This window comes from Pteronotus mesoamericanus, unplaced genomic scaffold (genome assembly GCF_021234165.1).
Source record: "Pteronotus mesoamericanus isolate MK-2021 breed Mesoamerican mustached bat unplaced genomic scaffold, CSHL_Meso_final contig_22, whole genome shotgun sequence".
Taxonomy (NCBI): Eukaryota; Metazoa; Chordata; class Mammalia; order Chiroptera; family Mormoopidae; genus Pteronotus; species Pteronotus mesoamericanus.
The window spans coordinates 7050324-7078095 of NW_026555090.1; the positions used below are offsets into that span (position 1 = coordinate 7050324).

Here is a 27772-nt window from a genome sequence, read left to right on the forward strand (position 1 = left end):
GGACATTTTACTTATTGTGGGCTGCATTTTACTATGAGGCTTTCGTTCGGTGAACAGATTTCTTCAGGGAGAATTTGTAGGCTTAAAAGCCCAAAATGCGCACCCAAGTTGATCTACCCACAAGGAAAAAAAAACTTAAACCCATTTTCTACTATAGTAAATTTCATGGAATGAAGCTCACAATATGCCTTAAAAACCTTCCAGACCTAATACGAGAAATTCACAACTGATCCTTTATTCTTTGATTCCACTAACCATCAACTCACTCTGAGATGCTTATATGAGCCCTTCTATGATCACCAGTAATTTTAACTCAGTTACACAAAATGTCATTATTATGGGTTTCTACAGGTAGCCACACCTTTGAGCTAGCAATGAACTAAAACCAACACCAGCATGGCTTTTGATCAGACTCTAAGCCAGATGTCCACTAACAGCAAGTAAATCTAATCCCTCAGGCTAAAGTGGCCAACTCCTGACTAGTCCAAATTCCTCAAAAGCGCAGAGAGCCAGCTAAGGCAGGAAGACCCTGCTGGGACCACCAACACAGCACAAGGGTCAAGGCTTTGTTGAAATAAACAGGCCTGGAGATGCCTGTCCACGCAGTCACGGAAGTGGACGCAAACAGATTCCGTTGAGTAGCATCTGGGCTTTGGATTTCCATGGTCCCAAATTCTCCTGTGAGGGCCCCAGGTTCATTGAGGGGCAAAAAGAATATACCTTTATCTGAACTACATAGCCCCAGCTAAAGTCACTGCCTTCTGAAATGGAAAACTTGGGGGGTGTGGTGGGGGTGAATATAAGGTCCTTACTTATGAACATGATAGCAAACATCCCACAAACAAAAAATGCAAATAAACCATTAACATGAAAAATATCATCAAATTCTTCTAGTTAACCAAAAAATTAAAATCTAATTTTTGCCTTTAATACCCCACATACATAAAAGAATCCTAATATTAATGTTCACAAGGGTATAAAGAAGTTGACAGTCTCTTCTGAACTTATAGCACAGCTGTACATCAGCCTTCCATACCAAACCCTAAACTCCAGGAGGGCAGAAATTCTATTTCTCATGCACCTCGATGCCCAGGGTTACAACAGACACATAAATCCCTAATATTTGTTCAGTAAACCAATGAAAGGAGACAAATGATGAAACAAGCAAATCACTGCTATGAATATGAACTGGTCCACTCTCTGAGAGGGCAATATCTAGCAAATATCTCCAAATGTCCTTACAATTAACCCAGCAACTCTATTCCTAAGAATTTACCCTAACACACACCATAAAAGACTACTGACACCAGAACATTAATAAATAGTAAGTTTTTTTTTAAATCAGGCAATAAGGGATGTCTAATAAATTATCATTTCAGTAAAACTACACCTGAGAATAATAATTTCAAATACACATCATTCTCCAAAATATCACTGGTGACTAATTCAATGTGCTAGAATTATAGGTGATTTTTTTTCTTTTTGTACTTTTTGGTGTTTCAGTTTTTTTACATTAAGCATTTATTGTTTCTGATTTAGTTATAATCTCCTTGCTATTCACACCAGAGCTTTCTAAAAAAGACCAATTTTCTGGAGCCCTAGAGAAGTTTTTTAAAAAAAGGCCTTAAAATGTAAATATAGACACTTTCATATAACTATTAATATACTTCGGACACTTTCATCCCCTATCATTTTGAAATATTACACAAATGATATCTTTTGAAAAACTGAAGGTATATGGATCAGCCAAATTTAACAATATTTTAGTCTCCAACACAATAGGAACAGCTTACCCAACACCATTACCCCCACAATGCCACTTTCCAATTCTTTGGCAAGCACAGCCACCATGAAAATCTAAAGAGTTGGAATTCTAGTCACACACCCACCTAGAGAAAGTTCCAAATGGACGCCCAGAAGCGGCTGCCATTATTGTCATCACAACCACCACCCCAGTTTAGGGGAGGCGAGCAAGACATGCGCTGATAGCTGAGTTCTTCCTTAGTCTCCAGCTCACACAGCGTTCTCTTGCATACCATCATCCTCCACAGCCTTACTCATAAAGGCTCACCGGCTGCGCACCTGCACTACTGCCACCCAAATACAGTGGAAGCACTACTGCTGTACACGACGTGGAGAGTTCTAGCCAAGGAGGAGGACTGGTGACAGCACAGCAAGTCAGTAAAGGTGGTCAGCACCTTGTCCAGGTGCTCAGAACACTTCAAATCCACATAATGCCTACAACCCAGCCGAATCCACAGGGCGTTTATGTTGTTAAGCCTCCAGTTTGTGAACACACCAGCAGTAGCCCCATGGACACAAGGGAGACACAAACACCAAGCTGGTCAATCCCAACAAAAGTTTCTACGCAGAACAGTCAAAGGCATCCCTTCTTCTGTGACGGGTAGGCCATACAGGGCTCTCCCTCCCACTCAGACCCCTCCACATTCTAAGTAACTTCCCCATCAGCTCCCCAAAGTTTGTTACTGTCTGACCCTGCAGCAATAGCAGGATTTCTGAAAAACTACCTACATAACTGACTCTTACTTTTTGGTAGCCATCTTTCTAGTGTGACAAGGCACAAAACACACAAACTCAGGAAAGCTGTGTCAAGAAAAGTCACAGACTTGTTGTGACTTTCATCAATACCCCGAGCCCATGCAGTGGCTTCCTGCCAGCCTCACCCTAGAGGCAGGGGCGCATACCACACAGCAGGCGCTCTCAGAACAGCGTGCTTGAACTCCAACAGGGAACCAGGTGCTCACTGGCCTTAACATAACATTTATCTTCCCTGCTTGGTAAACTCCACAACATTCTATCATTATCATTTTAACTGTTCACCACCCGTAAATGATATAAGCACATTAACCATATAATTGTCATTATGCCTCCAGTATTTTTTCAATCAATGCTTCAAACCTTTTTTATGTGTGTCATGATGTGAATAAATGAACACCTGTACAACACAATGAAGGAAAAACAGGGCTGTTCTTGTCTGAAGGCCACGGACCTAGAGCTCTGATAGCAGCTCCAGGACGCAGGCTGCAGAGATCTGCATGTCAGCTGGCGGGGGATGTATTCACAGAAGCACCCACACTGAGGGTCTACCAAAACCACCGGATCTGACTTTGCCTTCTTACAAAGTTTACTTAGAATAATATTATCAACTGCACAACGAAGCCAGACTTTCATCAAATAGGATTCCCACCAGTATTAATTAATCAACTCTTCTACACTCACTCCTATATGAACTTCATTAGCAAGTAGATCTAGATAAAGAGAGATGTAAGACAAAGGCAATTTAGCCCCATAGTGAAAGTACTCCTTTGGTCCTAGGAGATAGGGCATGGTGATCCTTTACACAACAGAAAAACAACCATCCCCTGGCCAGAATGATACTGGGCACCCATACATCTTTCCTGGTAGCTGTATATTAGCCCTTCTGGAAACCTTACAGATTCAAAGCTATGGGTCCATTGCATGCAAGATAGTTTTCCTATAGACAGTTCTGTGATATAATTTAAAAAAATACAGAACTGCTTTTTAAAAGTTTGCATTATGCCACTTCACTTTTACTAAAAAGCTACATTAGTACCTGTTTTTGCTAACTGAAAGAAATCCAAAACGGATTTGTGCTTTTACAAAAAGGGCATAGAAGGAAAATACTATTCAGTGTTTTGCAGGGAGCTGATACAGAGGAAGCACACCCCACGCACCCAGAGCGCCCCGCCAGGCTCCTGCCCAAGGACCACACTCACCACCCCAGCACCAGCTGAACTGGGTCTGAGGACATCCGTGCTTCCTCTCAATTTTTCTGAGCAGCCATTAGCGAGACGTGTCCAAAGGTATCGGAAAAGCCTGAGAGACCTTGTAAAGGTGTTAGCCTCATCTGCGGCCAGATCTGAGGTGGGGGCAGCTTTTGGGGGCTAAACCCTTTAACCTGTGAATGTTGATGCTAACCCCTGGTACACAGTGTCAGAACTGAATTCAACTATTGTGTTACTGTTGGTATTTCACCCATGATTATTAAGAAAAGGGGAGCAAAGGGACTACACATTGAGCTTAAACTGGGGAGCATGAGCCTGCTTGCTTCACCAGGACGCGATAGCTTTTCACCTCCAGACCACAGCAGTGCGCTCTGCCGAGGGACTTACCACCCCTTTCTTCCCCCCTCTGGTACCAAACTGGGAGGGGTGGGCAGAGAGGGAGGTGCTGGACCACAGAGACCTGTCAGAGTGAACCCATCCAAAGCCTGGGAAACCCTGGGAAATTGACTGGTTCTGAATAAACTTCTGGTCTTTTCTAAGCACAAACTAATATAATCCCAGGGGAACAAAGAAAACCTCTGTCTCTGCCTCTCTCGCAATGACCTGCATTCACTCAGTGCACTTGCTTGTTCTCTCCGTGGCCACGTAGCCTTAACAGCCATAGGGCCCATGGCCGCCATGACTCCAGGGAGCCTGACTGCCGCAGCACAGCCACGGACCGCGGCCGGGGCCGCGCGCTAGGCTAGCAGGGTGCGGGCTGGACTGGACTTGGGTGTGGAGCAGGCACTCTGGGCAGTGGGCTTCACCCTGGGCCTGCTGAAGACCAGGCTGGGCTTCGTCCACGGCAGAGAGAGGGAGATGGGCATAGGGAAGGCAGCAGGGGAAGCCCTCTACTTTAACATCATCAATAAAGTTTGCCACGGAGCCGCGTCCTCCCACGCGGGTCTCAGGAAATTCTTTTCCCCATGACACCGCAAGAACTCGTCTTCCACTGATAACAACTGGATACTCACTTGGTGTCAGAAAACACCAAAGTGTCAACATTTAGAATACTGAAAAGTGAAGAATATTAAGATTTTCTAAAGGCAAGAGAAGTCAGTTTCAAGAAATAAATCTTTTTATGTCCCTTAATATTTGTAATTGATATTTTATATTATAAAAATCTGTAAGTAAGCCTAAAAACAAGTTTAAAATATTCCAATTCAACGAGAGATAAAATGGAAAGATATCATTTATAAATGTTTCTCCATCATATATCAATAGTTGATTTATAAACAAATATAACATATTATCAAGGATTATCAAGCCAAAAGTCCTTCAAATACCAAACTCTTGATTTCATAAAGGTCTTTTATTTTAAGCAAAGAATGAACACATAGCAAATGAACGTTTAAGCAAAGAATGACCACATTATGCTAACTCAGGAAAATCAGATAGAGGGTCTTATTTACTTCTTTTCCTTTTTATTTGGCTCCATATGGGTCACAGCTAACTTTCTATTCCCAGCTGACTTTTCTCCACTTGCCAGGCAACATTCGCCCCCCTCATCCTACTGAGCAATTACCGTGTCCCCAAAGCAAAAGATTCACATGACCATATAAAACTTTACCTATCATAACCCTGCTTTTCACCATATGTCCTTAGGAATTCAGAAAAGCAAAAGAAGGAATCGATTTTGTTCATACACATAATTTTGCACATATTTTTAATTCAATTAAGGTAATTTGGAAAGCCTTCCTGTAAACATTTACCACTGAATGGCACCTTTAAATGACAATAAGGCTCAATTTTACTGACTGTGATTAGAGACAACCTGCACTCAACCTACTGAGCTAGGTCCTCCTAGCATTCCAGGAGCTGGCTGGCTGCCCCACCTAAAGAAGAAGTACAGCTTTATTTCAAAGGTGACTTCTCCAGCTCTAAAACATCATCAGCAGTTTAGCAATGACTTAATAACTTGCAGAGGAGTGGCACAAAAAATATCACACTATGTAATTTTTAATTAGTCATCAATATCTTACAATATCTATATAACCCCTTTCTTTTTTCAGGTACACAGTCAACATTTGAACATATATTTTCCTCACACTCGGAACCTAATTTCTATCTGGATGACGTCTGACTACTGGAAATTAGATATGGCAGTCCAGTGACTCAGTGCTTTACATAATAGCACCTGTAATATCACAGGAACCCAAACATTTCTTGAATTAATGAATAATTCAAGCTTAAGTTTTTTACTTAACTTTAGGACAGTGTTCACTCAGACATCTCAATTGGGGGTTTTATCTGTATTTCTTGGTAGATCTGATCTGTTGCTTCATTTTTTTTCCTCAATCAAAATATGTGTAACTGGAAGTTATGCAGATTCCCTGAAAAAGTTAGCCAAAAGCTTTGACTAGAGAAATGTTCCTTATCGATAGAACCTCGATGACACATGAGTTCATCTGCTATCTTCTGGCTTTTAAAAAGATACTTGCCATTTTTCACTGTCTCAAGTTGCAGGATATGTGGCAATCTTTTGCATACTCAACTTTTTCCATTTCAATGCTGCATTTTACTATATATCTTTTTAAGGAATTTTAAGTAATGATTTGCAATCTAAATTTAAATTCAGATCCAACTGTGTTACTACTAAAGCAAACGACAGAGGTGGAAAACGAATAAGCATCTTCTACACAAAGCTCTACTATACTCCTCTCACCAGCATCTGAATAGCTTCTTTGGACTCCACTGAATAACACCTCCCAATTTAAAAATCATTAAGACATGAATAACACTTTCATTTCTTAGTGAACACAATAAAGTACTATTTGTTGCCCATAAAATGTATTCTCTAAATTGAGGTTGTTTTTTCTTTTCTTTTTTTTTTTTTTTAGTCCTCACCCAAAGATATACTTTTACTGATTTTAGAGGGAAGGGAGGGAGGAGGAAGGAAAGTGGGGTGGGGGGCAGAGAGAGAGAGAGAGAAACATCAGTGTGAGAGAGAAACATCAGTATGTTGCCTCCCTCACAGGTCCCAACTGGGGATGGAACCCGCAACCTTTTGGTGCACGGAATGACATTCCAATCAACTGAGCCACCGGCCAGGACTATACATTTAGGTTTTTAAAAGGTTAGAATAAAGTAATATTAATCAAGAATAAATTGCACTCAAAAAGGGTCTGTTGTATCCTATTACTTCCTGAATGTATAAGTACAGGAGAGTACCCTAACTGAAATTTCTCTAATTTGTTACTTACATTTGTGCAAGATCAAGTCAGTTTTAGAATACCACGTGAGTTTTTGATAGTTTAGTTACAAGATGGGTGACTGAAGAGGAATAGTGAAAAAGGAGAGTTGGTTAAGAAATTGTTGCGACTGAAGGGTGACTCATTAAACCTGTGGACAAGAATATGCTGGTCACTGAAGAGGTCACGGCTAACTGGAACACAAGTATTTCACCAGGTTTTCTAATATTCTGAATGAGAACTCTTGTTTACGTCTATTCTCACCAAGTGTCTTTCCATGACTACGTCCAGACCCCAAGTTCTGGGGAGGCAAGGCCCCGAAGGCCCTGAGCATTCTGAACACTGAATATAAATCATACGCAGAGCTGCACTCCAGCTTAGGGCTGATCTGACCTTAGCAGAACTGTTCTCACATATCCACCGATTCGACAACTTCATAAAAAAAGCCAAGAATTATTACTTGACATGACATGGTTTTTATTATCAGAAATTAAGAGATTTTAAAAAGTTAAAAAGAACCCTGATTAATGAAGAGGTCAACTCATATTCCAGAGTATGAAGGATAAATGTCCAGTTTTAATTCTCTCAAAGTACAGAAAATCACAGTAAATGCTTGTGTTTGTGTGTGTGCATGTGTGTGCGCACACGTGCGTATATACACAAAATTTCACATCCTTCAACAGTGGTGCAGTTCAGTCAGACACGGTCAATGTTTAACTATAATTTGCATTAAATTATATGCCCCAAAAACAGCAGAACTTTCTTCTTTTTTTTTTTTTGGTGGGGGAGCTGGGGACTGACTACAGTTACTAGTTGCAGAGCCCACAAAAGTTTGGAAACACAAGTCAACCAATTCCTAATGAAATAATCGATTTAGACAAAAATCACTGGTGGTGGCCAAACCGTCGGGGGGAGGCAGATGGGGCACTTCAGCCTATACTGACAGCACTGAAACCCACGGATCAGTCATCACAAGACCTGCAACAAGAAATTATACACCTGACATGGTGCAACAAGAAACACACAGCTCTATTTATGCGGTGTTTTGAACAAAAAAACTGAATCATACGAGATCAAGCCTCTATAACCAGCTACCAATTAACAGGAAATACAAAGAGGAACATATGGAACACCAATTACTAAAACGATATAATCAGCCAAATCCAAAATGTGTAAAATGTTACAAAATACATGCCCCAATATTTTCAATGGACACATGACAAGAAGAAAGGAGAGAAAAGGAAACTACTCTAAATCTAAAGAAACTTAAAAGATACCTTAGGAGATACATCAACCAAGTGCAATGTGCATGGACCTTGTTGAGATCTCAACCTGAACAAAGCAACTGTAAATACGGCATTTGAGGGAGCAGAACACAGAGTGGCTATCTGATAGGGTTTCGTTTACTTAATGCTGTAATAATGGTATTGAAGTTATGTATTTAAGAGTCTTTGTCACTTAGCAGATATGTGATGAAATTAATGATAATCAGAATTAGCTTTAAGATAGTTCAGGAGAGGCAGATGCGGGAGGAGGAACAAATGAAACAAGGCTAGCCATATGTGTTACTGTTGCTACGTAATGGGCACATGGTGGATCATTATATTATTCTCTTTTTGTGTGTTTGAAAACTACTATAATTAAAAGTTTTTTAAAATTAAATAATGTTCTCTCTCCCACCCCTAAATAAAAGAAAGTAGGAGGGACATGATTTTTTTTTCTAAAAGCATCAACTCCTTGTTAAGAGAGACAGTACAGACAAATCTGTCCTCATGCAATGCATGGCTATGACACTTTGTTCACCGACGACCAAGCCTCCTGACCTCCAGATCTCGATCAGCTGCTTTCCAGACACACAAGGCATTTGAGGTTTTTATACATCTGTCTAGGCCAGAATAATTTTGAGTTTATTATTAAACATTTTCCCCTAGTGGTAGATCCACTATGTCCCTTAGCTTCAGAGGCACAAGAGGAAATCTTTCCACTTAATGTTCTGGCAGGCTTACTAGGTAGCATTATGAAACTCTCCCAGGCTCAGGAAAATCAAAAATGATACAAATGGTCAGTCTACATCTCGTGGCCATTTGTGAGAGAACACCCCTCAAAAACCATTCCTATGGGTGGGTTCCCATTGCTTTCTTTCAAGAATCAATAAAACACTATGGTTTATAGCCTGTAATCTGTGACCAGACTAAGGTGACATAGTTCTTTCACTCATTAATTGTATGACTTTGGAAAATTTACTTTATCTTTCTGTGGTTCACTTTTCTCATTTAAATGATGAGTTTACCTACTTCATAAGGTTGTTGTAAGAATTAAAGGAGTTAGAACAGGATGTATATGGAACAAAATTTGGCATACAGTAAATAAGTTACTTATTATTATTACTACCACATAGTCTGTCTCATAGTCTATTCAGTCTCTCAAACATAAGCTTCTTCGCAGTGGGCTCTAGATTTAATTCATCTTTAAAGAACCAGTGCCCCTTACCATGAGTGGTACATATACATTTGTTAATTGTCGTGTCTGTGCCTCTGCTTACTTAACATAAGAGGGTCTCTCAAGGGAGTGAATATGCTTGATACACTTGACAATCATCTTTGATGTATGTTCACCTCATTCTCCCTAATGAGAAGATGAACACCGACATGTCTAGTGCAAGTCTTTTCATCTAGACACTTGTGTCTGGATTTTAAAAGCACTCATAAAATCACGTAGTGAGAGTTCAAGTATTTACTACGCCTTGTTTGAAAGCCATCACTCTAAATTTATAAGCTAAATTAAAAACCACTTCGATGAACTTGAGATTTAATTAGGACACTCTCTGGAAACTTTCCGCATCACTTCTGCTCTACATCTGTTCAACCACAAATGTTTTGTCAAATATCCCTTCATGAAGAGTTAAGTTCAACTGGTAGCTGAATGGAAACTTTCTGCAATGTGAGTGAAGCACTAATTTTTCTCTCGCTCAAAAATATCACACATTAAGCATTCTCAAATGATTTTGAATGTACAATAGCTGTTCAAAATGAACCTTTCCTTCTTCTAGCATCAAAACCCATTTTTCAGGAGAAATAAATGTTTCTACCACTTCCAAGATAAAAGATAGTTAGGCAACATTCCCCTTCGCATGGAATGATATCTGAGGGGACTACACAAACCTTGGCTCTGCCTATATCACTACTATCGTTCTTGGATTTTAATTAATATAACAGCGGCTTCCAAGCAGACAGATTTTCCATTGGCAGTTTACCATGGCCCACGAAGATAGTGACGAATATACTGCATGCTAGTGGAGTTTATGGCAAACCCCTCAAAAGTCTCATTTTCAACTTACTTCAGCATTTCTAGAAATTTAAATAAACCTTGCTAAACTCCAATAGTAGCAAATGTGGTCACTCTATTTCTCAGGATTGCTGAAAAACTTAGCTGACTTTTAAAAATTCCAAATGATAAAAGTTGAGTCATTGGGTGAAGATTTTTGCTACATAAAAAGAGAAATGGGAATTTCAATCAGCTGAATTTTCTAAGCTCTTGATTTTAAATACAGAACCGCCAGCCCCCTCCGCCCCTGCCTTCCCCTGGCTGTTACACCCCACCCCCAACAGTGCCAAAACTCTCTCAGGCGAAACATCTTCATTTATAGACATTTCTTATCAGGCCAGTAAACTTCTTAGAGACACGCTCAAATTTCTAGAAAGATTCAAGAAACAACCTTCCTCCTCTTGGTTTCCTTTTTATTACCACCAATTTAAAAACAATTAGGGATACTTACCTTAAAAGAATAGTTTCACCATGAAATGAGAATGTGTCATTAGGATACCTCCATTTTTTCTCCAGAAGCAATTGCTATCTCTAATCTAATTTCTATTAGTTACTTCAAGGATAGCAGTCACTTCTAGAGCATATAATTTTCTAAATAAAGATCTCATTGCTATGCAAACATTCCCAAGTAAAACAACTTTTAAAAGCCACTAGAAGTGTTTAAAGCTACCAAAAGTGTAAAAGACAAAGCTACAGAAAAATTCAACACTCTCCAAACTTGCCTGTAGCACTCCAGAACTCTATAGCCAAGGGCTGAAAATACATTGCAGTGGAGAAGAGAAAAAGGGGGCTAACGATCCCTTAAACTATTAAGAGTATTTGCCCAATTGCAAACTACTCTCATTTTGATTAGCACTGGGTTCTGTTAGTTATTTTCTAAGGAAAATTCCTATCCCCACCCCCAGATCCTTAATGGGTCATAATTAGCATCTAAATGAAAAATCAGAATGCTGACACATTGAGGTAAATTTCACATTTATAAAAGAATTTCTCAAAAACTTTGTTTCTTGGCAAATCTACTACCCCCTTCAAAAAACTGGTTTTATAAAGCAAAGTAAAGCATATCCTAAAGAACTGTTTATAAGTTATCTCATTAAAACCACTAAGATACGATAATTCAAACTTGGTCATAAATCACGTAAACACCTTTACAAGTACAAAATTATTTTCAAATGATAAATTAATCAACCTTCTACATGTTGCTCTACATTGTAAAAAATGGTTTTCCCTTAAGCTGTCTTACATTCAGATTTCAGAAAAATTCAATGATCCAACAGCATTAAAAGAAATATAATACTTTTTAGAATAATTACAACTTTATTACTTATTATCTTAAATACATATCATCTTAAACATATATATTTAAAAAATCAAAAAGCAAATAAGTGCACAAACTATAATTGATAAAGACCATGAGGTACAAAGTGGATTTTTATTGAATTTCCATAAAAATCTGGTTCCAAAATTAAATATGTAATCTCACACTATTAGCTTGTGTGTGTAAGTACCTGCACATTCATCTCCAATAAAACTCCACTAACTTATAACAGGCAATTATAATAAACTGATTGGAACAGTGATGTAGCAATATAAAAAACAAAAACTATGTGAAAGTCAAACAGTGGGAAAAAAATTAATCCTTCAGAGCTTCCATTAGTCATCAGAATTATCTCATAACAAGTCTTTTTGATTTGTGATGGAGAATTGAGCCTTTGAAGCAGCGGTAGTCAAACTTACTGGACTTGTAACAATGTCTAATTTTGTTCTCTTCTGCCCCATCCCCTCCTACAACTACTGTATGATATACAAGGTAGGTCAAAAGTAGGTTTACAATTGTTCATATAATTAATAATTAATAAACAATACAAGAAAAAACTCTTTCACATACTCACAACAGTTCACCTACTTTGGCCCACTCTGTGTAATTATTTTTAACAAATTAAATCTCTAAGTTTTCATGATAATTTTGAACCACCCTTAGAATAAAACTGGGCATTCTGACACTAGAGCGTGTCCTAATAGATGAGAACACACTGCTTTGGTTAATTTCAAGCCCCCTATTTTTAAAGAACGATGTGACTACTTTTAACATCAAGTTCATGGCTATATTCCAGCGCACACTGGAAGACAGACTGTCTGCAAACAAAATAGCAGTTTTAACTTTTAAGGCATGTCAATCACCAGACCAGTTTTGGGGGAAAAAAAGTTTTAACATGTATATGCAACTGAAAACTTATCCTAAAATACGGTACCAACAGTGCAAAAATAAACACTGCCAACTGAGAGCCGGCCATCCCTACCAACAGGCTGGCTCCAGCCCTTCCTCCTGTGCGCGTGCCCTTTCCTAAGGTCTTCCGCCCAAGTCCCAGCCAGCCAGATGCCTCACTGCCCACTGCTGATCGCGGAGCCACGGTCTCCAGTCAGGAAGGCAGCTATCGTGGGACCCTGAGCACCCCTCCTGCTTGTTCCCTCTCCTAACAGAACGGCAGAAGCAAAGGTGCCCAGAGCACACCTGCACCACCTCATCTGGGTTCAGCTACTAACCAATGGGTAGCAACAGGAGATGAACACTTAACAACCAGCCCAGGATCGACTCACGCCCGCTGCAGGAAGAGCCCACTAAGGGCACGGACCGGTTCTCTTCATGTCTGTACCAGCAATCCTCCTCACTCTATAGGACCTGTGTGTCCAATATGTGCTCTGTGAATGAATGCACAAAACTGTGTTGAATCCTAAAGGCTGGAAACTAAAGAGCAGAGGAAGAAATAAAAGGGGAGGTGTGAGAAAACAGTCACAGTACAAGGAGGCAGTGGGGCAACCCAAAGCAAGCATCGAAGCGGGACTGCACTCGCTCCTGGGTTAGACTCTTCCACATGTATTAAAGGAGCAGCACTGCCAACCTGTCATTTCTATAACAATGGGGGAGGGACAGGACCACTCAAACGCTCTAAAGGCATTTTTTAATCTACCTACAAAGCTACTTATTGACACTGTATGCACATTTTAAACTTAACGAAAATCGATGTTTCTCTGCTTTATGCCCACAATAGGACTGAGACAAAGAGGGCAACAATGTGTGTGCAGTTTTAAATTTCAAGTTTTAAAAACATTGGCACTTTCCTTTAGATTTCATGTCAATATATAAAATTAAAAATTAAATACTCAACAGAAATATTTTATACTAACAGGTAAATGAATGCTAAAAGTTGTCATAGTAAATATATTAAAATTAAAAAATAGTATAAAATAGGTGTAACTTCATTACATATATACCATATATATGTTCATTATGGGGAGGGAATTATATACTATTTTTAATTTAAGGTAAGAGAAAGATGATAATAATGGACCAGTTTTAAAAGAAATTATCCTAGGATGTAGGTACCCACTCTATTACTCATTATATATTTATATCACGGGTGAACCATTCAAAAAATAAATCTTTGCTAGCTACATTTCAAAGGAAGTCATAGTGTTCAAACAATAGAAATTAAGCATTTGAGTTCATCAGAAAATTTAAAAACAGAAATGTTTTCTCCAGGTTAAACTTTGTTTCCTTTGAACTAACTTTCTTAAGAATGATACTTACCAGGGGACCTAAAATGTACAGCAAGCTAACTATAGTTAATAATATTGTATTATATACTTAAGAGTTGCTAAAAGAATAAATCTTAAATGTTCACAAAAAAATTAATTATGTGAGGTGATGGAAGTGTTAACTAACCCTATTGTTGTTATTTCACAATATATAAGCATGTGAATCATCACACTGTACACATTAAGTTTATACAATGTTATATATCAATTATTTTTCAATGAAGCTGGGAGGGAGAAGAATATATATATATATATATATAAGTGGCCATCATTCTTCTCCACTCTATGAATAAACAAACAGAAAATGAAACTAGGTACATTATATTTTGGGATCCTTTTATGTTAACTGTAGAATAGTCTCCTTGAGTTGGGATTTTTTACAACTGCATTTTATACACTGATATTTAAGCTTAAAATGCATTTTTTTAGCTTTACAAATTATGCTTTTTAATAGAAAACACACTCTGTATTTTATGAAGACTAATGTTCAAATATAATACACTAGCTTCTAACAGGGTGTGGGGAGAGGCAGGAAGAAGAGAGCAGGCTTTGTTTTAAAGAAAAAAGTAATAAAATGCATTAAATGTATGGCTTAAATAAATTAATCTTAAAGCATGAGACCTCTGATATAGTTATATATTTTTGTACTAAAATCTTAAAAGTGAACCTTCCTCAGTTTGTGACTTAAATTATAGGTAAGTATGAATACCTATGTACATACTTCTATATACATACAAACACCTATATATACCTCTGTATGCCTGTAAACATCTTTCTAATGTTAATTGTTCTTTCTATACCTATATACATCTAAACATATATATAAATCTTTCTATACCCATATACATTTCAATACCTATATGTGTATGTATGTCTTCTATTTCAATTTCAAATGAAAACAAGAATATAACAAGTTTTTTGCATTTGGAAAAAGAATGAAAAATGGAAGCTCTTTTAATGTAAAATTGCCATGGTTGGTTAGTTAAAACAAGAGTAGACACATTCCCAATACCAAGATGGATATGAAAAAAATAAATAGCATAGTATCATAAAATGTGTAGCTTACTTTGTGCCTTTTCACAGAAGTTTATCTGAAAGCCTAAAGTAAAAGAGATAATTCCAGTTCATTTACTGTAAATCAAACAAACCAAAATTAGAACATGACATTGCATTTTTATATAACAATTTGAATAAAACAAATTTAAGAACAGTTCAAATCACATAACCCCCCATCATCACAGATATAACACGTATCTTTAATAATTGGACTTTTTCTGACATAGAGGTACTTTATTATACAACTGAAATCCAATTTAAATTATAAGAGTTACATTGTCTTTATCTTTATTTTTCACACTCTATTCAATAAGAAAAACAGCTATTAGCCCTGGAAGCTAAGAATAATTTTTAAGACAGACTTGTCAATTCTCTCAACCTACAAGTTCAGAATATTACAAGTTATTTTATTAACTCAAATTACTGACTTAGAACTACTCATCATTAATTACTACGTAGCATTCAAAAGTTTTAGTAGTTCATAAATTGTGAACCTAAGCATTTTCTAGTCAGCTACCTCTAAATGATAAGACAATGCACTATTGAAGAGGTGCTGAAATTCTTTTAGAGTAGGTCTAATAAAAAAAAAAAAGACCATGTCCCTAGGAATATTAAGACAGAGCAGGACTTTAGTTATAGAAGAAAAACTGTGAATTCTCCTTAGAAACATGGACACATTTTCTAAATCCAATTGATTCTGGTTGTCCCTTATGCATACAGTGTACACGGATGTAATTTTTTATACAGTATACCCAGTAAAATAAGCTGTTCAAAACAAAAACCTTCTCAAATTTTCTTTCACTCCCTCAGTTCACTGGTGAAGAGCTGGTTTTTTTTTAATAAATCTACATATTCCTGTTCTTCTTATTGCTTTGGGAAACAAAATGGAGAAAGTACATTTAGAATGAGTATCACTCAAGTTTGTATTTATACAAATTCCATCAAAACTTGTAGGAAAAAGAACCAGGACTAAAGGAAGAATATGATTAAGTAGTCTTTTCCATCTAGTTATCAAAATGCTTGGGACTTCAGTAGATAAGAATATCCCCTATGATGTAGAAAACCTGAAAATGCTAACGTAGCTACTCTGACGTGAAGGTAACTTTGGTGCACAAAAGTAACCCATTGTTTCACTACCTAATGACACAAATGGCAAGACAGGAAGAAGCGGGAATGGAGACTTCCAGGGACAGTACTGGGGGCACACCTGGAGGCAGGGCGCAGACACTGCCATGGAGGCTCAGTATGTGCCCTGCCCGATGAGCAGCACCAAGACTTCAGGAAGAAAAACATCAAAGATCCATGGGTCTCAGAAACCGAAGCAAGTAAAAGCCCGCTAGCCTCCTGCTGAGCAAAGTGAGCCCCGCACCAGTCGGGGGAAAGGGAGCTGGCTCTCTGGAAGCAGCAGTGGGACAGGGGCAGAGGAGCCCGGGGAGGGCGGGGACTGCTCCTCCCACCCGATCCCGCTGAAGGAAGAAGGGCAAGTTCACCTGTACCACTGCTGGGGAGGAAGCTGATGAAACACTGAAACAATCTTAAGGCAACAGTTATTCTTCTCTTTTGAGCTCTAAATACAGGCAAAAGTTGCTACTAAGTAGCAAATATAAAAGCTGAGAGAAAAGGTGAACAAAATATCAACATGAATGCCTAAAGGAGCAAGAAAAAGAAATTTGAAAAGTCTGAAAAAGAATGAGTTGGATCTGTATGTATGTTTGTATAAAAATAAGTTACAGGACAAAACATAATAAATAGAAACACATTGTAAAGATGTAACAGAATGTCACCAATTACTGCTCTAACACTTAGACGTTAAACCCACATTTTTCAGTATTTCAAAATTCTCAAAACTCCAAGTTCTGCCAGCACAGGATCAACACAAGTAGCTAAAAAGGGGTGAAAGTCACAAAGCATAACTACAGACTTGCTCTTTTTACCTAATTTTGGATGAAGTAACCAAGTAAACAGATTCTCAGCCTCATCCGTACATCCATCTCTGCATTATTTCTCACTCAGAAAAGACTTCCTAAATGCTAAGTGACCCAGAGTCCAGCAGGCAAGCAAGGGTTAAATTATCATATAGGCTCACCCTTTCCTTAGAATTCCATTTAGTCTTATCAATTAAATCTGATAAAAAGCTATTTAGCTATATCTTTCTAGACCTCTAAAAAATTATATCCAATACCTGTCACAAATTAACACCTTTTTATTACAAAATCTTTTATTACAAAATCATAAGCATGTAATTCTGTAGTATAACCCTATCACACTCAAGCACACCATATGACATTTTAGGTGAAATGTTCAAATTAAAACTATAAATTATTACACCCATAAATTATTACCCTAGCAACCACACTCAAATAAGCCTTACTTCTGCCAGACCCTGTATATGACTATATAGAGAGATTTTATGTATATATGAAAAATAACCTGCAAAAGTCAGAAAGTTGGTGCTTATAGTACAGATTGGGGAAAGTACCGAAGAGCAACCCCAGCTCACTGTACGCCAAGGGCAGGGAGAGCCGCAGGGGACCACCAGCACCCCTTGTAAGAGAAATCTGGTGGGAAAGCAATGGTGAGGGAAATTTTCACTACCCTCAACTTTATGAAAAACAACTTTGTAGCTATGCGACAATTAGTCCATTAATACTCATTCACTTACTTTCAACCTTTGAGGTCTCCTTGTAACAAAAAACTAAATGCCATCTTTCTGTTTGCATCCTTTAAGTCCTGCATCTCCAGGAGTACTAGATATCAGCTCAATCTGATGCTAATAATCAGCTATTTTTGACCGTCTTAGATACCTCACTCTTTTTTTATTCTGGTGAGTTATCAGTACCCTGGGACTTTACCTGATCCTCCCCTTCAAATTTGAGTTTCATTTCATCTGGCTCCAGGCAAGTTTATTCATTAAATCAAGAAGTAGTGGGCAGAGTGCTAGCTAGTAAGCCTACACAAGAGGTAAAGCTATGTGGGGCTTTTTCTCCTTTTTTTCTCACAAGGCCTCTCTTACCCTCTTTCCCAAGTTTTCCCCTCATTCTTACCCTCTTACCTCAATTTTGAGACCTTAACTTGTTATACCTTGAAACCTACAATTAACTGTATTAACCAAGTAAAGTGAGCATGTCTATGTTACCTTAAAAGGCTGTTTAGGATGGGTGTTAAGTATATACAAAAATAAAGGCAGAAAATAGAATGTAGAATTCCAGGAGGCCAGGGTTCTAGTTCCAAGTATGAAACCTAAACAGGCCGTCACCATATCTCAGAATGTGAAAACAGCGGGTCCGCAGCCGGCGGGGCTTGCGGAAGGGCCCTCATTTGGCGTTGCGGTAAGCCCGGCTCCCCTTCTGCCGGGCGGAGGGTAGGATCCAGGGCGGGTCCAGGGCAGGGGCCTAAGGAGCGTCCCACCTTCACGGCCGTTGCTTATGTTCCCTAGACATTCTCGATTTCGGTGCTGCTGAAAATGGGTTATGAATTACAGTGTGAACCCACGCTCACATGAAGAAAGTCAGGGCTGCCTTGCTGGGCCGTGCCTTAGACCAACACACCAAGTCTTCCTTCTGGCACAGCAGGAAGAGTCTAGGTGTTTGCCGCTTTAAAGCTTCAACCTCAAAATGGTGACATGTGTCTGAAACTGCAAAATTACTCACAGTACGTCATTACAGTTTTAACGTCTAAGAATTTATCTAAGCTTGCCCAAAATGTCTGTTTCCATTGTACTGGAGTGAGCCCCACAGGATTTATTTCCTGCTGTTATTTCTTTGGCTTGCCTTACTTCACCTTTCTCAAACTCAAAAGGAGTCACTTTAATTTAGTAATTCCAGGTTGCCTGCATCATCTACAACCATTCATGATATTATAGATACCAATCAAATGTGCCAGGTCTTTTTCTTCCCTGTGGCCAGTGGCTACCTTATTTTCTCTGGTTATGTAACTTCAATGCTCTATTATTATCTCAAACCTTTTCAATGAAGCCTAGTACACCCAGAAAGAGAATCTACCCTCTATAAGCCTCAACTTCTCATCTGTAAAGTAGAATAATAAAGTGTTTTGTGATGATTAAATAAGGCAATCGATCTAAAATTGTCCAACACAGAGCCTGGAATAAAGCAGTTAATACTTTCATAGTCATTGTTCTTCCTGGTCTCTCACTCAGGTGAGCAACGATTGTGGCACCTTCTCCACCAGACCAGCTCAACCTACACAAAACCAGACCCTCCCTCGTCCCCTCATTCCCAGTCACTTTGAGACAGTTAAAAGGGAAGAACTCCAGAGGGCAGAGGAGTCCCCACCAAGTCCCCACATTTCTGCTACAGCCCTGCCTAGACACTGTCTGGTGTCCTGAGGACTCTAACAACTCCAAAAAAGGAGGATACTTCCTCCCTCCCCTTCCCTGACTGGAACCTAACCCAGATATCAGGGATACTGGCAAACACACCCAGGGAACCCCTTCCAGTCTCTTATGTTTTAGGAAAGTCAGGCAATGAATAGACACAGGCATGTCACATACATAGCAGGGCTGTATTTGGCAAAATTTGTCTTGTTTCCCCCTTTTAAAGTTCTATTTGAGTGATTGTTGGTAAGAGGAAATGCAGCTTGAAAAAGCTGCTGTGTCTTTCCCACTGGTGGGGAATAGCATGTTGACCTTCAAGAATCAAGTTGTGTATGATGTTATTGCTATCTTCTTTCAAAAGGTCCATCTTGAGTTGTGTTTAACTATTGGTTCCCTTTCACTGTGTAGCCACAAGTTAGGCCAATCTTATCACTCCCTGCCCTTGAATCCTTTCTACAAGTATCCATAATTCCCAACCATGCTAAGAGTATAAAGAGACCAAAGAGACTTTCTGGAGTTGGGGGGAAAGGGCTAGAAGCTGACCCATGCCCACTGGCAGAGACAGTAATTTGCCCAGATGGCAGACGTATCCAGGATGGCAACGTATGTTATTAACGCTTATGCTAAATGTGTTCCTTTTATACATTAGGAATAATGTACAAAGAGATCTATTACCTTGCATATCTATACTGGCCTCTTGGACCTCAAGGCCTAATTAAAGTTTTCTACTTCCTTATAAATTCCTAATCAAAATGCCTCCAAATACAAAATGTGACTGTAAAACCTCCAGCAAGTTTAGAACTCTATTACATATATGAGCATCAGGAAGCACCAAGACTCCAAAATTAACCCAAATGTGGATGGATGTTTAGAGTTTCCACCCTCTACTGAAACCTAAAATAATCTCTCCCTTCTATTCCTGAATCTGCATCACTTCTGGCAAAGATTCTTCTCTCAGCCCTGAATGGCTGAAATGACTTAAAGAGAGCTCGGAGAACTCTCTTCTCTCTGTGAGTCTGTGTAGGAGACCACTAAGAAAAGCGGAGGCTACCAGTCACACAGGTGGGTTAAAACCTACCTGTACTAGGGCAAATCACTTAATTTAAATGTCACTTCCCAGATCTACATAAGGGGACTACGCCCATCTACCCTTAAAGGATGCGGATGAGCATCAAATTAGTTAAGGACAGAGAAACAGAGCTGTCAACGATTCATTTCCTTTTTAAGTCTGAATTCAAGTTTCTCAGGCTGTATCCCTTGGGCCAGTCTATCTTCTGGAGACTGACCTGAATTATTGCATGACGGAGCCGATTATGATCTCCAGACCCCGAAAAACAAGGAAGACACTACTGGCCTCAATCTAGCAAGCTTCTCAAATTGGGTGAAAGAAACAATGAAAATAACAAGAGCTTCACAAAAAAAGAAGCCACAACTCAAAATAAGGATTAACTAATATCCCGCCTTCAACAAGTTTCAGCACACATCCACTCTGATAAGATGCATTAAAGGAAAACGTGACCAAAGAAGTATCCTGAAAGCAATATATTTTCCTATTTTTTTAAATTTTAACACTAGGATTGCTCTCATTTTTAGTGGAACACAGAGTAATGCAGTATGTGCTTTCAGAGGGGACTAATTTTTCTGAGCTGGACTTGTATCAGGTTATATCAAATGAATGGTTAAAGAAAGAGCATGCAATACTCTGGGAAAGGCCAGCAATTTTAGGGTTTAGAACTATGTACACACAATGTCTACACAATTAAGTTTTTTAAAATTAATATAAAGGCACCCTCTTATGATTCTTGGAGAACTGAGAGTCCCATATAACCACACACGGGGCATCTCATACATATTTTATATACTCCAATATTATTGGGAGGAAAAAGTATACTGATTTTAAATCTTCACGTTTTCTCAACGGATATACTTCATTACATTTGCAAGTTTTGTATGCAGAATCACACTATCATATTTTTACTTAAGTTGATATTTACAAAATATTCAGCTGATGGTAAATAGGTAAGTCCATAAGTTTTCTGTTATACATCTATACGTGAAACCTAAAAAGAATAACTGTTCAGATCAGCATATTAAGAGAACCAGAGGCATCTACAACATACACTGTATTTCTTATGACATGCTTTACCAAGGCCTCATTTTCCAGAATCAATTATAGATTCTAACAATTTTCTTAAATTTCAAAAAAGCTGACATTGCTTACTACCTGAGTGAAGTTTAAGAAAGTTTTATTTTTCCCTGCTTTGTCTCCCTATAATAAATTTAACTTCTCGTGTTTATGAGATCTTTTAAATCTATTACATTTTAAGTGACTAGTAACTAAATCAGGTAACCATTTGTAGTAACAATTCTTGTATACTTACAGATATTTTACATTTTTCAAAGCACTTTCACATGCATTAACCTAATAATGTGATTCTCATAAGAGCCTTATAAGGTAGGTATTATCTCTATTTTAACAGATGAAATACTCAGAGTTCAGAAAAGGTGGGTACTTTCCCCAAGGTCACAGAGCTTGTACATGACAGAATAATTAACTGAATCCAGGCAGATAATGAAAAGTGGAAATCAACAGGTTAGAGAGAAGCATAGGACCCATTAATAAGGAAGTTAAAGGAACTGTGAGTAGATCATGAGGGGTTAGGGACTCATCTATTAATAATGAAAGAGACGATTAAGGAGACCATTAATAAATAACAGAAATGTTGCTATTACCAATGATGATGGCTTACATGTATAGTATACTTACTATATGCCAGCCCCATGTTTTCCATGCATTCTCAAAGTACCTGCGAGGTAAGCATTATTCCTCCTTTCCAACTGAGCAACTGAGGCTGGCAGATGCTAAATATCTTGCCCACAGTCACAAAAATCTTAAGTCCTGATGAGGGGTTTCAAATCAAGGCCTCCAGAGCTCTGGCTCTTAAGCATAATATTAGAAAACATTATTTCTCAACTTGGACCACTCTTCAGTCACAAACATCTAAAGAGTAGTCCAGGTTGGGAAATATTAAAGAGGTGCGCAGGGTTATCCAGCGCCCCATGCAATGCTGACCACCCAGAAGGACCCCCAGTGTCTGTCCTATGAAACGTCTCCCATTATGTCCTGTTTGAAAGAGCATGGTCCTTAAAAACTCCCAGAGAGGCAGTGCTGGGTGGCAAGCAGAAGCAGACTGTGCAAGGTGGGTGGAAAGACAAGGACCATCTCTGTGAAGTGTGATCTAAAGCCCAAGGCCTTTGATGGATGAAGTATTGGAGGCTGGGCTCTAACATTACAAAACGAGCAAAAAAGAGAGACCCTGAATTATTGCTTAAGCTCATGCTTTATAACCTGAACTCGGCTTGACAACAACCTGAAAATTTCAAGCACTTCTCTTCATTCTGAGTAATCAAAAGAGGTTCAAGAACAGATACAACTAACAGGTTCCTGAGTCAATCAAGGCTATACACAGTACTGATTAAAAAAAAAAAAAATCATCAATAATTCAGAGAAAAGTTTGATGTCCTTCTTCTCCCTTTGAAAATGGGTTCAGCTTAATAGAAAGTTTTGCTCACTAGGTATACAAACACAGGCCGGGGGGAGGAGAATGGAGAGCAACAGAATAATTCCTAACTGCAATGACTTTCTTTGAATTCCTAGAACATTCCAAGTTGTTTCCCATTTTGGAACCTTTTCACACATACTGCTTCTTCTGCTTAGAACTCTCTTCTTTACCGTGAGTCACCTCCCCAGACAGGTCGTCCTTGACCATGTTATCAAAGCAGTTTGCCCTCTCCCCTACTCTCTTCCCTCACAAAACCCAGCTCCTTGCCTTCCTAACACTTTTCTCCAGGAGTAATTTTTTTTTTTTTTAATTTACCTGCATATTGTCTGCCCTCCTCCACCCAATAGGGAGGGTAAACTTCATCAGGGAAGAGACTGCCTGATTCACTCTTTTCTGTATACCCAGTACCAGAGTACTATGGCTGGCACTGGGCAAATGCTCAATACAATTTTTTTTCAACAAAAAAAAAATAAATTTATACAGCTTTTCCAAACTACCCATTTCCTTACCTCCTCCCCCCCCAAAAAACTTACATTGTTTTCTGTCACCCATTTTGCATAAGCAATATAATCCTAAATTGTCATTTTGCCATTTCATTTCCCCACTACCACCAACCAGACTGTAAAGCTGTAAGATCAGAAAACCCAACTTGGTCTTTGACTGTATACTGTGCTTTGCAACAGGGCGGCTTCCAGTAACTAATTCTATTTGAATTAATTATCTGAGGGCCTGCACAGAAAGTGTCCTCTGAGCTCTGACATCATCCTCTCAATGTATCTCTGTTCTTCATGTGTATTAAAATTATCTCCTGGGGAGGGTGACAGGATTACAAAAACGCATCTAATCCTGTCTCTGCTTCGTAAACCACACATTCTCATAAACACGGAAGAGTTAACAAACGCTGAACCTAAGCAGACACCGGGGTTAGGACAAATCGAGGGGCCCTTTCGGAAGATGTTCCTGGGAGACGACGCCGGCCACGCCGCCCCGGGCGCTCCAGCTGATTCTGCTAATAATTTAACTAAGCAGTTCGCTCAAGTTGTCAAGAGATTTCTGAGATTCCCTTTTAAAAATAGCATGGCGACTCGAAATTCCCCGGTTCACTCAAGGAAACGGTCCTTCCCGGGCTGCGGCCTGGTCGTCCCGCAGGACCCCCGGGCCAGAGCCACGCGGGGCTGCGGAGCAGTCCCGGGGGGAAAGCCATTCATCAGGAGAACGGCCTCGGACGTCCGGACGCCACCCGGGGCCACCGCGACCCCTGCCTTTCTGTTTCCTGTATCTCTCCACTGACACCGAATCCACTCTTTTATTATTATTATTATTATTATTATTATTATTATTATTACTACTACTACTACTGTTTCTCTATGCAATGCTAACACAGAAACCCCTGGCCCGGAACAAATGGCTTCTCCCAGGCCAATGGCCGTCTAACCACCTTCCAGGTGGCACGGGCCTGGGCAAACCCCGCTCCTCCGGCTCACAGGCACCCTGCCGGGGTCTGGGGGCGCAGGGTCCCGCCGGACCGCGCGGCCCCGAGGTCAGCTCGGTGGTCCGGCCGCAGCTGTGCCCAGGAGGGACCCACGATGGCCCTGAGCGGGGCCCACTGCGGCGGCGGGGAGCCGAGCGCGGGCGCAGGGCCGAGGGGCGCCGGCCGGGCCGGGACGCCGCCGCCGCCGCCGCCGCCTACCTGAGCAGCCCGGGGACGGGGAGCCAGGCCCCGCGGCGCCGCCCGTCCGCCGCAGCCCCAGCCGGCGCGTTCCCGGAAACGCGGGCGGGGCGCGCGCCAGGTAAGCCGCGGCCGCGACCGGGGCGCCGCGGGGGCGGTCCGGGCCAGGTGGGCCCCGCGGACCCGCCGGGGAGCCGGGCAGGGCCCAGGCGCCGAGCGCAGGCGGAGGCCGCGATCGGAGCCTGCGCGGGCCCGAGCCCGGATCCGGGCTGAGCCCTAGGCAGCCGGCACGGGGCGGGAAGCGGCGAGGGAAGGAGGGAGGCCGGCGCGGGCGGCTCCGGTGGCTTCCTCAGCCGGGTCCGGGGGCGTCCGCGGCGGCGGGGACAGGCCGCGACGACGCCGACGGCCGCGCCGGGGTGCCGGGGTCTCGGCGCTGCCGCGTTCCTTACCCTGCATGCTGCTGACGGCCGGGTGGCCCGGCGCCGGAGACCCTACGGGGCCCGGGGTGCCGCTGCCGCTGCCACCCCCGGAGCCGCCGCCGCCGCTCGGGCTCGAAGCCGCCATTGTTGGGAGTGAGGAGCCGAGCGGCGCCGCGGCGGCTGCAATGCAGCAAGCTCGGCCTCTCGCTCGGCCGAGGGGCGCGGCCTCCGCGGCCCTGGCCCCGCCCCCGGGCCCGCCCCCGGCACGCCCCCGCCCGAGCCTGACGCCGGGCCGGGCCGCGCCGGAGGCTGAGCCTGGAACGGCCCTGGTCGCCGGTGCAGACCCTAAGGCAGCCAGAAGGCAGGCAGAAGTGCTGCACCCGGGCTGCGGGGCCTAAAGCGGTTCACAGAATTAGGAGCGTGTGTGTGCACTTGGGGGAATTAAAGGGTACATAGTTGCCCAGAAATTTAAAGAACCCACTCGTTGGATCTCAGAACCCAAAATCAGAATGGTAAAGCTGAAAGGGATTCCAGGGGTCAGGCTTCTTGTCTAATCGGTGATGGGGAGCTTACAGAGGGGGCTTGGCGCTAGCTCTGCTTCCATCCGAAGCTCCTGTTGATCCCTACCTGACACCCCAATCCCCTCCACTGCCCTGGGGGCTCCCCAAACTACTGCATCCCGACATTACTGAATCAGAACCTACATCTCGATAATACCCCATATAATATACATATATGCCAGGACCTCGTTGTCCAACCTCCTCCCACCCAGACCTTACCTGTGCTGGGACTTCCGCGCAGCATGTTGGAGTTGTATCCTCAATCAAAAGAGCCCTGCCTTCTTGCTCCAAACCCATCCTTAGACATCACCTTGATTGCTCAGGTGCTAACAGTGGCTATTGGCAGGGCTTAGGGAAAGTGGACTGAGGGAGCAATAAAGGCAAATTGAAGGTGAGAGCAGGTAAGTGAACTGAAGCGGAGGGCCTTTTACATGCGGGTCTGCCACTGTCCTCAGAAGGTTTGGCTGACTGAGCAATATCTCCAAGTCCAGGTCGTTATAAACATGTCCACATCCCCATCTAAAGAATCAGTAGCCCACCTCCCTCTTGCATTGGTCCTGGGGAATCCTGAACGTGGGTTCCTTAGAGGGAAAATCTTATCAGAGACAGAAAAGGAAGTTTCCCATCCAGGCTGTTCAGCCCAGAGTTGCAGACTAAATATTCTATCTGCATCTCCTCCCTAGTGCTGATAGCAGGGAACCAACAAATGACAAAAGAAAAGGAGGAGCCTGGGCCAGGTGGTTCAGTTGGTTGGAGTGTCCTCCTGTCTATCAAAAGGTTGCAGTTTCAATCCCTGGTACAGGCGCGTACATGAGGCGACTGATGGATGTTTCTCTCTCACGTTGATGTTTCTCCCTTTGTCTCTGCCTTCCTCTCTCTCTCTCTCTAAATAAACATCCTCAGGTGAGGACTTTTGAAAAAAAAAAAAAGGGAGGAGCTGCGGCTCCCCACCATTCTCCCCTTGTAAGGCTTGGAGCAGTAGATGACTTTCTTTTCCTTGGGTTTTACATTCAGTGACTGGCAGTTATTATCAATAACCAAATGAAATTCTTCTTTCAAAATGTCAACACAACTTACCAAAGATTAGAAAAGACTGATGCAGAAAAATGGGGATGCACACACCTTGCATTTCTGTTGGGTTGGCCACTTTGGTGAACAGGGAAAGGCATCAGCAGCCCCTTAGTTTGCTGGCACATGAACGAGCGCAGTAGCCTGTCATCATTGGGCTCCAGCTGCAAAATGACCAGCTGCCAAATAGTTCTATTTGAGCAATTTTCTGACACTTTAATCCAGTACCTGCTGGTAGGGTTCCCCACCAGTTCCTGTTGTCTAAATGTCACTGTTGTGCGTGTGTCTTCTCAGTTCTTGTTTCTGGTTCCAGAATCCCAACCCCATTCTCTAATATGGACAATTGATATATCATAGTCCTATGTAAAGTGCTACTACCCCCCTTTTTTAATTACATGTATTTCTTTAATAGGAACTTATTTCTTCTTTAGTAGAAATCCTAGAGCAATGGTAGAGATTAGGCAACTACTAGAAAAAAAATTTTTTAATATATAGTCTTCCAATACTGTTTTACATTATGTATAGATCACAGTTAAGTTCAAAAGGAGTTTAATAAGGTAAGTAAAACATTGACCTGAGATAGTTAAATAAACTTAAATAAGAAAAATAGCATTGGCTGATGTGGCTCAGTGGATTGAGTGCCAGCCTGTGAACCAAAGAGTTGCTGGGTTGATTCCCAGTCAGGGCACATGCCTGGGTTGTGGGCCAGGTCCCCAGTAGGGGGCACTCAATAGGCAACCACACAATGATGTTTCTCTCCCTGTTTTTCTCACTCCCTTCCTCTATCTCTAAAAATAAAATAAAATATTTTTTTAAAACTTAAAAAAAAGAAAAATATATGTAACAACTAAACTTAAGGGAAAACATTAAACATAGGAAATTCATTCAGGAATATTAAAAGACTATAATATAATTAATTAGATTTTTCTTCCTAATACCTAACCCTGGGATTGTGATAAAAGTGACAGTACACTTGCATTGATGTTAGCATTGTAAACTGCTGCATAAGAACCAGGGGAAAAAAACATCGATTAGGTCTGCATATTGGCAAAATGAGAAAGAACCTCAGTTTGTTCAAATTGATGAAGTTACAAGATTTTTACTTTTTTATATGCTCATATTTTTCTTATGGTTTTATGAGCTTTTTCTTATGTGTTTTATGATTTGTTATAAACTTAATTGTGCT

The 27772-nt window shown here is 40.9% G+C and overlaps 1 protein-coding gene across 2 annotated transcripts in view; it reads right to left on the reverse strand.

Annotated features, from left to right (window-relative positions):
* MAP2K4 (mitogen-activated protein kinase kinase 4) overlaps positions 1 to 25156 on the reverse strand; it is a 109796-nt gene extending 84640 nt beyond the window's left edge. Inside the window, exons 1-2 of one of the 2 annotated variants that reach the window (XM_054571226.1) lie at positions 24989 to 25156; positions 14985 to 15017 (exon numbers count right to left, since the gene is read on the reverse strand). In XM_054571226.1, coding sequence (XP_054427201.1) covers positions 14985 to 15017; positions 24989 to 25103 — 148 coding nt within the window. In that variant the 5' untranslated portion in view covers positions 25104 to 25156. The remainder of the gene's footprint in view (positions 1 to 14984; positions 15018 to 24988) is intronic. The other variant, XM_054571227.1, reaches the window with a different exon arrangement.
* Between the last annotated feature and the right edge of the window lie 2616 nt (positions 25157 to 27772).